At 37.7% G+C, this 12,279-nt stretch overlaps 1 protein-coding gene across 1 annotated transcript; it reads right to left on the bottom strand.

The window, feature by feature from the left end:
• Positions 1-8,558: 8,558 nt before the first annotated feature.
• Positions 8,559-9,746, bottom strand: LOC125146016 (pancreas transcription factor 1 subunit alpha-like). The gene is made up of 2 exons (XM_047821562.1): positions 9,221-9,746; positions 8,559-9,009 (listed from the first exon to the last, which is right to left on the bottom strand). Exons 1-2 carry the CDS (start codon positions 9,528-9,530, stop codon positions 8,819-8,821), a joined length of 501 nt encoding a protein of 166 aa, XP_047677518.1. The 5' UTR covers positions 9,531-9,746; the 3' UTR covers positions 8,559-8,818.
• Between the last annotated feature and the right edge of the window lie 2,533 nt (positions 9,747-12,279).

Genomic DNA, 12,279 nt, shown 5'->3' with positions numbered 1-12,279 from the left:
ACAGTGGAGTACATCAAGGAGAAGATCAGGCAGAATCCATCTCCAGAGAAATCCATCAATCTGTTCCACTGTCTGAATGAACTGAATGATGATTCTCTAGTGCAGGAAATACAAACTTACGGTGGAGAAGGTGTCTATCGTCTCAGTGGAACCAGACTCTCTCCTGCTCAGTGGTCAGCTCTGGTGTTTGTGTTACTGACCTCAGAACAGGAGCTGGATGTGTTTAATTTGAGGAAATATGATCGATCACATGAAGGTCTTCTGAAGCTGCTGCCAGTGGTCAAAGCCTCCAGAAAAGCTGAGTGAGTATTTTTATTTATAACTGTATTACTGCATGGTTTATTATTTTAATGTAACACTGAACTGCACTGTTTGGATTAATGTGTGTTAATAGTTCCTCTAATCGTCTTTACACAAACACTCTGGCTGAACAATGCTTCACACAATGTCTCAGGTGTCTCCATCTTTCTTCTCACTAGGTTCATGTTTTCTAATCGAACAGACGTTTTCAGTGAGCTGAGATAAAAGTAAACAATGAAAATATAAGAATAAAATATAAAAAATATGTATACAGTAATTCAGGCCGAGGTCCATGAGTTTAGAAGCCAGCCTGATGGGGACTATAGTATTGAAAGCTGAGCTATAGTCGATAAATAATAGCCTTACATAGTTCCTATTATTGCTGTCAATGTGTGTGAGAGAAGAGTGCAGGATGTGAGCGATGGCATCATCAGTGGTTAATGAGTGATCACATTCTTGTTCTTGGGTCGTGATTGTTGTTAATCTGTTGTGGTTGAATTATAGACAGTTTTTTGTCTGGTTCACTGCATCAGAAGATGGTGGATGTGGTAAAAACAGACGGTGAACACAAAGACGGTCGCACGTGACGGTCGGTCAGGTTTATCACCGTTACTGTTGAAGAGACGTCAGGTTTCGTTCTTTGGAAACTTTCTGTGGATTTTGGAGACATTAAGCTGTGGACTGTGTTTGTATTTATAAGCAGCTGTAGTGAAGCTATATTTTTGTTGTACAACATTAATAACAGACTGGTTTTGTTCTCTGTTCATCATTATGTACTGATAAAATATTACACATTGGTACACTACATTCTACCATGTCACTTATAGCCCCCTGAAGCCCACCTACACAAATCCTTTAGTGACACACAGTAATGTTGTGTTAGATTTGTACCTACAAGGTGGGTTAGATTTCCTGCTATGTGTATAGTCAGTGTTTTAGATTGAACAAACGAATGTCTGTATGTTGATCCATCTAAAGCTAATACTTGTGTATATACAGTGTGACTCATTTAAAGGTAAGAAGTTTGACTTTGTTTATTTCTGATGCTGTGTGCAGTCGTGCTGATGTGACGTCACTCTGTAAACAGGGAAGGAGCTCAGATTTGAGAAGAAAACCCCACGTTCACTTCTCAGTTGTGGAGGCATGAAAGACATGATCCCATTTACTCTGTGGAGAAAGAAGGGTTCACTAAGTTGTGTTGAAATAGTAACAGTGACATCTGTAGTAAACAGTACAATGTTCTTTATAATATCCTTTATTTACATTGTTTATGATCGATGAGAGATTTTTACACATCTATATTTTATAAAAAATACAAATCATGATCAAGAATCGTTAAAAACCTTTCTCTTTAGTTTGGATGTGTTTGGACGTATGTGAACACTCCACCTGTATTCAGGTCCACACCAAACACCTGAACCAGTGTGTGTGTAAAATCAGAGGTCTGGAGATGACAGATTTGTACGTGTACGAGCACAGAGAACAATACACACCAACTGTTTTAGTGTCTCTGTGAAATCCAACATATAACTGAGTGTAAAGTACGACTAGTATTGTCATGTTATTACCTGGTAGTGTACAGCTGTATAATTCTTTATGTTCTGTAATAAAATGCACTGTATCTGCAGTGTTGGGTGTAGAAACTTGAACACAGATCAGAGTGTAGTGTTTGTAGGCTGCTCGCTCTCACATGTGTGTGTTATGTACATGACCTAATGGTCTTATAATAAATTGTAGCTGAGAGATTGTGGAGTGCAGAAAGACGTCCCTGCTCCTGTAAATGTGCTGATGTGGTGTCCTGTCCTCTGATTTGTGTGTGTGACACAAACACACTGACATTTCTGTTACAGCTTCAACTTTAGCTGGATTATGGCTGTGTTTGTGTGTTTGAGATCAGTGTTCTGATATTTCATCATTTCTCTTCCAGTCTGTGTCGGTGTGATCTGACAGAGGAAAGCTGTAGAGTTCTGTCCTCAGTTCTCAGCTCAAACTCCTCCAGTCTGAGAGAACTGGACCTGAGTTACAATAAACTGCAGGATTCAGGAGTGAAGCTGCTCTCTGATGGGCTGAAGGATCCACACTGTACACTGGAGATACTGAGGTACACATACACACACACACACACACACACACACACACACACGGAGACACACATATACACACACACACACACACACACACACACACACACACACACACACACACACACACACACAGAGACACACATATACACACACACAAACAAACACACACATACACACAAACAAACACACTCACACACACACACACAGTTTTAATAAACACTACAACATCCAGTTCTCCTCTGTGGTAACTGTAATTGTAGTGATCTGATATATTGTCATTGTTGTGTGTGTGAGATGGAGAGTAAATGTACTGTATATAAAGATTTTGTGTAGTTCATGTTTTCAATACTAAACCTGAGTGTGTTAAGTGTGAGAAGGTTTTCTTTCTTGCAGGATGTTTAACTGCAGTATTACAGATGAAGGTTGTGCTGCTCTGGCTTCAGCTCTGAGGTCAAACTCCTCATCACACCTGAGAGAACTGGATCTGTACTATAATAATCCAGGAGAATCAGGAGTGAAGCTGCTCTCTGATCTACTGAAGGATCCACACTGTAAACTGGAGACACTACAGTGAGTTACTGACTTACTGTCTCTTTACTGTATGATATTGTGTAATATTCACTGTGTGCTGTAAAATGTCACATCTAATGTGTGTATTTATGCTTCTGTTGTTCATAAGTAATGTGTTTAAATGTGTCTGTAATTCTGTCCTGTTGTGTTTTTCAGCATTAAGGGTAATAAACTCACCAGGTCTGGTGTATGACAGGAGTCTCTCCTCAGACCTTTTTTCCAGGATAAAGCAGTTATGGTGGTGAAGCTTTAGAACACGTCCCACATTTCCAGCAGTTTGGGAGCTGAATCATTCATATTCAGATGTAGAAGATCCATAACAATAACTGTGACTGATCACATCCTTTTATCCTCTCAGCTACAACTTCACACTTTAACATCTTTTACAATCCAAAGTCAAATCCTTCAGCATCTACACACAACACAGAGATATCATCACATCATCACACTGATTACACAAATACACATCCATGTGTTACAGATGTTTACACATTATTTTTACCTCTTTAATTGTAACTCAGATTTGTTTCTCCACAGATGATTGACTCACAGTTGTGATCTTGATTTATTTATTTTCCTTTAAAAGTCTCTTCTTTTCAAACCCTTTTCACCAAACACTTTTAAAATCTTTATTAAAATCCCTTTAAACATTAAAGGAATCTTCTTTTTTGTGTAGTTGATCTATTTTTCTATATTTTAATCTCTTCTTTCTTAATTTCCTCATGACATTTTTTATCTTGGTTGCATCTTGTTTTTATATAAATTTACTTTATTTTCCTGTCTCCACCACATATATTGCTTTATTTATTGCAATTATTTCTCTAATTAAAAAAATACTTTAAATTTGATCCTCTGATATTTTGTTATTTCTGGTTTCTTTCTTTCTTTCTTTCTTTCTTTCTTTCTTTCTCCCATTCTATAATATTTCAGTAAAAATGTTTAATTAAAAATCTAACCCTCTTATTTAAAAATCAGCGCTCTTATTTGTACCCCAGGTGTGTGTGTATGTGTGTGTGTTCATGTGTCCTCCCTAGTTACTGAAGATGTCTCCTCCTGAGTTATCACCTCACCATGGCCACATTCCATCTTCAGTTCTTATTGAACACACACACACACACACACACACACACACACACACACACACACACACACACACAGATACACACACACACACATCCCTAAAGTTCCCATCTTTCTAGCATGTACAAATGTAACAGGTAGAATAAGGGCCTCTTGTTCTTTCTCACTAGTCTTTCACACAGAATTTACTGTAAAAGCACATAATTATATAAAAACACTCATTATATTTAATATTTTATATACATTTGTATTACATAAATATATTTACATCAGCCTCTAGACTCCTTTAAGCTGCTGTCAGGTAGTTTTAAAAGAAAAGAAAAAATAATTCAAACAGTAAAGTAAATAAATGTCTTTGTCAAAAGTTTACAGCGCCTGAGATTCCCAGGCAGTCTCTCATCCAAGTACTAACCAGGTCTGACTCTGCTTAGCTTCTGAGATCAGACCAGATCAAGCGTTCACAGGTTGGTTTGGCTGCAACAAAACAGTTAATCAGCTTAATCAGTTAGACGTGTAATTTTATATTAAATAATAACAGTCTGTAATTGATTTCATAGGACTTTTGTATAAAATAAGTAGTGTGTGTTGTCAAGATTGAGATCCAGTGTGTATCACAATTCAATTCAATTCAATTCAAGTTTATTTGCATAGCGCTTTTTACAATAGACATTGTCTCAAAGCAGCTTTACAGAACATAAACACAGAGCAGAAGGTAAACATAATTAATGATAAAGGAAATAACGAATAATAAAAGAAATCAGAATTAACAGAATAAAAATTCTAGATTATTATTAGATGTATATAGTTCACAGTGTGTATGTATTTATTCCCCTATGAGCAAGTCTGAGGTGACTCAGGCAGCAGTGGCGAGGAAAAACTCCCTTAAATTGGTAAAGGAAGAAACCTTGAGAGGAACCGGACTCAAGGGGGAACCTCATCCTCATATGGGTGACACTGGGGGTGTGATTGTAATATACAGTCAGTTAAATGTGGTATTGGTGTAAGTTTCAAGGACTTCTGATCTCCTGAGTACCACAGAGTCTAACTGGAGATGTCTCAGGATTCTTAGAAATGACAATGACAAAAGGTGTATCACAAATAAAGACCTGACACATATAAGGGCAGACCTGACACATATAAGGACAGACCTGACACATGACAGACCTGACACATATAAGGACAGACCTGACACATATAAGGACAGACCTGACACATATAAGAACAGACCTGACACATATAAGGACAGACCTGACACATATAAGGACAGACCTGACACATATAAGGGCAGACCTGACACATATAAGAACAGACCTGACACATATAAGAACAGACCTGACACATATAAGAACAGTCCTGACACATATAAGGACAGACCTGACACATATAAGGACAGACCTGACACATATAAGAACAGACCTGACACATATAAGGACAGACCTGACACATATAAGGACAGACCTGACACATATAAGTGCAGACCTGACACATATAAGGACAGACCTGACACATGACAGACCTGGCACATATAAGGACAGACCTGACACATATAAGGGCAGACCTGACACATATAAGAACAGACCTGACACATATAAGAACAGACCTGACACATATAAGGGCAGACCTGACACATGACAGACCTGGCACATATAAGGGCAGACCTGACACATATGACAGACCTGACACATATAAGGGCAGACCTGACACATATAAGAACAGACCTGACACATATAAGAACAGACCTGACACATATAAGGGCAGACCTGACACAAATAATGACAGACCTGACACATATAAGAACAGACCTGACACATATAAGAACAGTCCTGACACATATAAGGACAGACCTGACACATATAAGAACAGACCTGACACATATAAGGACAGACCTGACACATATAAGAACAGACCTGACACATATAAGGGCAGACCTGACACATATGACAGACCTGACACATATAAGGACAGACCTGACATATATGACAGACCTGACACATATAAGGACAGACCTGACACATATAAGAACAGACCTGACACATATAAGAACAGACCTGACACATATAAGAACAGTCCTGACACATATAAGGACAGACCTGACACATATAAGGACAGACCTGACACATATAAGAACAGACCTGACACATATAAGGACAGACCTGACACATATAAGGACAGACCTGACACATATAAGTGCAGACCTGACACATATAAGGACAGACCTGACACATGACAGACCTGGCACATATAAGGACAGACCTGACACATATAAGGGCAGACCTGACACATATAAGAACAGACCTGACACATATAAGGGCAGACCTGACACAAATAATGACAGACCTGACACATATAAGAACAGACCTGACACATATAAGAACAGTCCTGACACATATAAGGACAGACCTGACACATATAAGAACAGACCTGACACATATAAGGACAGACCTGACACATATAAGAACAGACCTGACACATATAAGGGCAGACCTGACACATATGACAGACCTGACACATATAAGGACAGACCTGACATATATGACAGACCTGACACATATAAGGACAGACCTGACACATATAAGAACAGACCTGACACATATAAGAACAGACCTGACACATATAAGGACAGACCTGACACATATAAGTGCAGACCTGACACATATAAGGACAGACCTGACACATGACAGACCTGACACATATAAGGACAGACCTGACACATATAAGAACAGACCTGACACATATAAGAACAGTCCTGACACATATAAGGACAGACCTGACACATATAAGGGCAGACCTGACACATATGACAGACCTGACACATATAAGGAAAGACCTGACATATATGACAGACCTGACACATATAAGGACAGACCTGACACATATAAGAACAGACCTGACACATATAAGAACAGACCTGACACATATAAGGGCAGACCTGACACATATAAGAACAGACCTGACACATATAAGGACAGACCTGACACATATAAGAACAGACCTGACACATATAAGGACAGACCTGACACATATAAGAACAGACCTGACACATATGACAGACCTGACACATATAAGGACAGACTTGACACATATGACAGACCTGACACATATAAGGACAGACCTGACACATATAAGGGCAGACCTGACACATATAAGAACAGACCTGACACATATAAGAACAGACCTGACACATATAAGGGCAGACCTGACACATGACAGACCTGACACATAAAATAATGCAGTTTCTGTAATTTCAGCTGATGATAGTGTTTTTGTCATTGTGTTATGATTGACTAAATGTTCCTGTTGGAAGAGAACATGTGTTAGTGTTTTGAATAATTATTTTCTTTTGAAACATGATTGCAGTGTTTTGTTGACATGGTGTATTGTGTTAGTTTATTATTGTATTTTGAAAATGAGTTTTAGGGTTTAGTTTACAATGTGTGATTTTGAGCATGAAATTAATAATGAAATTCCAATTGTGTGTTTTAGGTGTGTTGGTGTTTTAAGAGTTTAGGAAACTTGTTAAATGTATTGAAAAAACTGTCATAGCCATTGTAAAAAACTGTAATTCAAAAGTACTATATTCATATAAAAATGGATTAATTTCTGATTCATTCGTGTTACAAATGCTTTCAATATAATGACATTGTGTTACTGTTTTTTATATGAAGAACTGATTTATGTGGAAAATCATTGAAACTTTAAAAACGAAAAATTCATCAATTATGTAAAGCTTCCTGTTGTATTCTGAATGAGAATTTTTGTCAGTGTTTGTTGGTCTGAGTTTAGAAGGTGAGACTAACTATTTGGCACACATTGGTGCTGGTAATGCAGACTGTGTGAAGAGTTTTGAAAATGTGGTTTCGGTATTGAACAATGCTTGTTAGCAACTGAAAAAAACTAAATAGTTATCTTTAACACTTTCACAAAAACATAGTTGTTTTGTCTTTCTTAATAAACAATTAATACATTCTTTATTAAATGCTTTACAAAACCAGTTGTCTCATTATTAATGAGTAATTAATATACGCTTTAATAAATTTGTTACACCAATTTTCTTTTTTTCTAAACCGAACATCTATTTCTTCTTTAGATAAAAAGTTATCTCTTGTAAATCACTAATGTCTATTTTTTCACACAGACAAACTATTTTTTCTTTATCTTCAAATCACAGTTGTGTTTGTCCATATTATTATTTTATAACTCATTTATCTCAATAAGTGTTTTTGTTCTTAAATCTCAGTTGTGTTGTCATTATTATTCTTTATAAGCACAGAAGAGTTACATTTCCTAATGAAACAGGATGTGGCTGATAACAACACTGTACACACATGAGGAACAACCATTTTTAATTTTGTGTAGTTTCCAAACGTATAATGTATTATTTATTACTGATGACAGGTTAGAATGAAACAGAAAAAAAGGCAGGCTTGTATGAATCAATAGGAGAATTTATTGGATCTTCATCATAATAAATATAGACCATATGAGACATGGTACATTTCACTTTTATAAAAAATTAGGTTCTGTCTCGTTGGACATTCGTGGAAATCAACGTTAAATTATAAAAAATATATTATCAGAAAATTCAATTAACCAACAATTAAATAACGATGAGCTACACAGTGATTGCCAGAGGCTCTAAGTTCAATTTCAGACTGGACAGCTGAAATAATAATAATAATAATAATAATAATAATAATAATAATAATAATAATAATAATAATACATATTTACACAGTAATATAAACACAGTGGAGAATCCCACACAGTCCGATAACTAACAGGATTTACTCAGCCAGCTCAAACGGAGGCTCGTTCTCGATGTTAGTGAGCGCGGATTTGAAGCTCACTTTGCGGGGGTCCTCCGGGGTCCAGACCTTCGCCCTGCGAATGATGTTCTGCTTCTCATCCTTCCAGGACAAAGTGTGACCGGCTAGAGGGGGCAGGCCGTGATCTGGGTCATCAGGAGAAGGAGACCCTGGAAAGAAAAAAACAATTTATAATAATAATAATAATAATAATAATAATAATAATAAGAAGAAGAAGAAGAAGAAGAAGAAGAAGAAGAAGAAGAAATATTTATATAGTAATATAAACACAGTGGAGAATCCCACACAGTCCGTGCAATAAATATTTAGTACTGAATTACGTATGCATGTTAAGTGTGGTCATGTCTGAACAATGCTCACTTGTTCCTCTGTAGCAGATGATGACTTTTTTGGTTTGCTTTGGACTTTCATGTGAGTTCCGAATCGGCGCGTCGGCCTGCACGAGTTCAGCTAAGAAGTTGATGTAGCTGATGGCGAGGCGTAGCGTGTCCACTTTGGAAAGACGTTTCTCATAAGGCAGTTTCGGGATGTGCGAGCGCAAACCTTCAAACCTGTCGTTGATGGACTGCATGCGTCTGCGTTCGCGCACGTCACCTCGCCGCGGGGAAAAAACAGGCACGTTGTATGACGAAGAAGATGAAGAGTCCAAGCCTGAAAACGTAGCCTCCATTCTATTTTTGAATTTCTAAAAAGCCGGCATGCGGAGACAGTCGCATTAACGGTGCGCGCCAGCCAATCAGCAGCACCTAAAGATAAGCCACGCCCATATTGTTTACGCAATACAAATTGTTATAAGAAAGTAATCACTGATGCTGGGTTAATGATGTGGTCACTATTACCTCACAAATGTTTGCGATCTTCCTATAACCGCGTCTAGCAAAGTATTTTATTCTTCTTATACCACAGCTATTCCACAGCTATTCATGGTATATTTAAAAAAAATGATACATGAAGGTGTCCTACTGAGGAATACAAAATTAGAATCGTTTTTAGAGAGAGTTTTGTGTGTCTTGTGTTCATTATGTTATTTGTGCAAAAAGTATCTGGTAGCCCTGTTGTTTTCCTTTCCTCGTCCTGAGATGTGGGTGCAGTGAAAGGACTCATCTATGACCAGCATGACACAAGGGACATAATAGTAAAAATATGAACAACTGCTTGTTTCTAGTTGTCTGTGTTGTTGCATAATGTGTTTTGCTTTGGCTACTGACACATTTAGGCCATGTTACACATTTCCGTTGTTTTAAACATTGTTTTTATTTATTTCTTTAATCTGAGCCAAAAATGTCTCAAATGCAAGCAAACATCTCTAATGTTATAGGGCTAGAAATTACAATGTTCTGGTGCATATCGTATGAGAGATTTGGCCTCATCGGGACTGAGCTGAGCTTCAAGAAGTTTCTTGACCTTCAAGAGCTTTATGTTTAAACATTTATTATTTTTTTTATTTTATTTTATGTAATACGTTGTCCCAAACAGTACCCATAAAAGAAGGCTATGTTGTGTTATGTTGCTGTTTAATTGTAATTTTCTGGTTTGGTTTTATTATTGCTTTTACTGGTAATGCTTCACCGATTTAACATTCCTCAGATATTGAATTGTTTTTGAGGTGGTTTCATAGTTCATTGCAGTTAATCCACAATATAGACATGTTGGCACAAAGTATTAGAGTATTCGAGTTCAGCCAGAAAAAAAACATGTTCTGGAAAGTCCAAACAGACAGTAATAGAAGCTTAGGATTAAACATCAAGAATTTGATGGAAAATAACAGTTTTTTGTCATTTATTTTGGTTATGTCTTTTCCAACATGGTCAGTAATATAGTATTTCCTTACAGTCAGTAAGAAACTTTTTTTACATAACTAAAAATGAAAATTACTTTTAATCTTGGAAACTAGCATCTTTTTAAAAGGATCTCCGCCTATATGACTTGCCCAACAAAAAGTGGTACAGCTCCCACATACTTTGACACACAGGGATGAGCCTGGTCTCATTGGAAAGAAGAGATTCTCTAGTTTCAGACTGATTCTAGGCCTTACTGACACAAAGTTACAGGGGTTAGAATGCAGGTTTTCATGTCTGCCTGGGTTGTTTACCTGATCAACTGATTAATCTTATTTTTCTGGAACATGTTAGGGACAAAACAACAACTGAGAGTCATAGCCACATGTCTTGGCTTTCACCAAAAAAATTTCAAGTCAAAAGACCCAAAAATGGATTTTATATGAATATTTTTCTGGCCCTGGTCGTCTGGTGCAGCGTTTTTGTGTACTTGTTTACTATATAACTTTGAAATAAAAGGCTGCAGGCTCAGTCTGACAAGCCATAAATAAGCCTAGACTCTCTCTCTATCACTCTGGTGTGAAAACAGGCCTGTAACTTGTCACCCTGAGCTGTGAGAGGGACAAAAGGTCAGGGATTACGCAAGAATTCTTCTGCGCATCCAGTTCACGCAGACACAGGCAAAGAGCATACGGCATGTCATATACCGTTGGAATCGTCTGCTTATTGGCTAAACAGCTGTATAGGTCCCGGCCCATTTCATTGCTATTGGAAGGAGTAATTGTCAGTCAAAGTGGGTTCCCAAAAAATGAGGTCATGCCACCATTGGCTTCTCAGCCGTCTATCTCTGCCATACAAGCACCGATTGGCTCAAATGAGGGCTTATTTGATTCGTTAGGACCTGGGCTATAAATATGAATATAAAATTTTTGAATACCCCAATTAGAAGTTAGAGCGGCAAAACCAGATGATGGCGCACTTCTGTTTCCAGTTTTCAGAACACTAACGGAATATTTGCAGCGCGACCAGAGCGTTTTGGATTAAAAGGCTTACAGATTTCAATTCCTTGGACCTGTGTGGATTTTTGTGGATTATTTGTGTTGGAATATATTACCCCAGTGAAGAAAGAGACGCGTCTAAAGGTAAGGGAAAAACCGGTCTAGCGCCACCTAGGTCAGTTTTGTCCAAAATTTTTTTCTAATTGTATGAAGGCTGTGAATCATATTGTGCTTTGTGTGTGGGCTTAAAATTATTGAGAGTATAAACTTTACTAGGTAAATAGGTTTTTTCGTGTTTTTGGAGGATTTGATGCTTTAAAGTTGAATTGAAGCTTGTTTCTGGGTCATCCCCTAGTGGTCACTTTGTCTTCCGTGCCGTGCACGTCACGGCGACCCGTAAGAGGTTTCCCAGCAAAAGTGCTGTAGGTTTGTATTTATCTGTGTTTGAGCGTCATCTGGTGGATGGCTGCCATCTTTGTTTTTAAGCTCGTGCCACCTTCTTCAACGTCAAAAAGTAGCGCCGACGACCAACTCACGACCCAAACGGAACTAGTTATAGTGTCCTTCCTATGAAAAGTCCCTTATCTTATTTTAATTATTTATTTATTCTTAAATAGCTGACCATGAAATACGGACCAGAGAC

The sequence above is a fragment of the Tachysurus fulvidraco genome, chromosome 12 (genome assembly GCF_022655615.1).
Source record: "Tachysurus fulvidraco isolate hzauxx_2018 chromosome 12, HZAU_PFXX_2.0, whole genome shotgun sequence".
NCBI classification, from domain to species: domain Eukaryota; kingdom Metazoa; phylum Chordata; class Actinopteri; order Siluriformes; family Bagridae; genus Tachysurus; species Tachysurus fulvidraco.
The sequence above is the reverse complement of the archived record's forward strand: the minus strand, read 5'-3'. Positions and strand labels throughout refer to the sequence as shown.

Bases quoted from the DNA above. Each gene is read 5' to 3' on its own strand.
- LOC125146016 (XM_047821562.1), bottom strand. From the start codon at position 9,530: ATGGAGGCTACGTTTTCAGGCTTGGACTCTTCATCTTCTTCGTCATAC. The intron at 9,010-9,220 runs GTGAGCATTGTT...TTTTCTTTCCAG, and splicing joins CATCTGCTACAGAGGAACAA to GGTCTCCTTCTCCTGATGAC.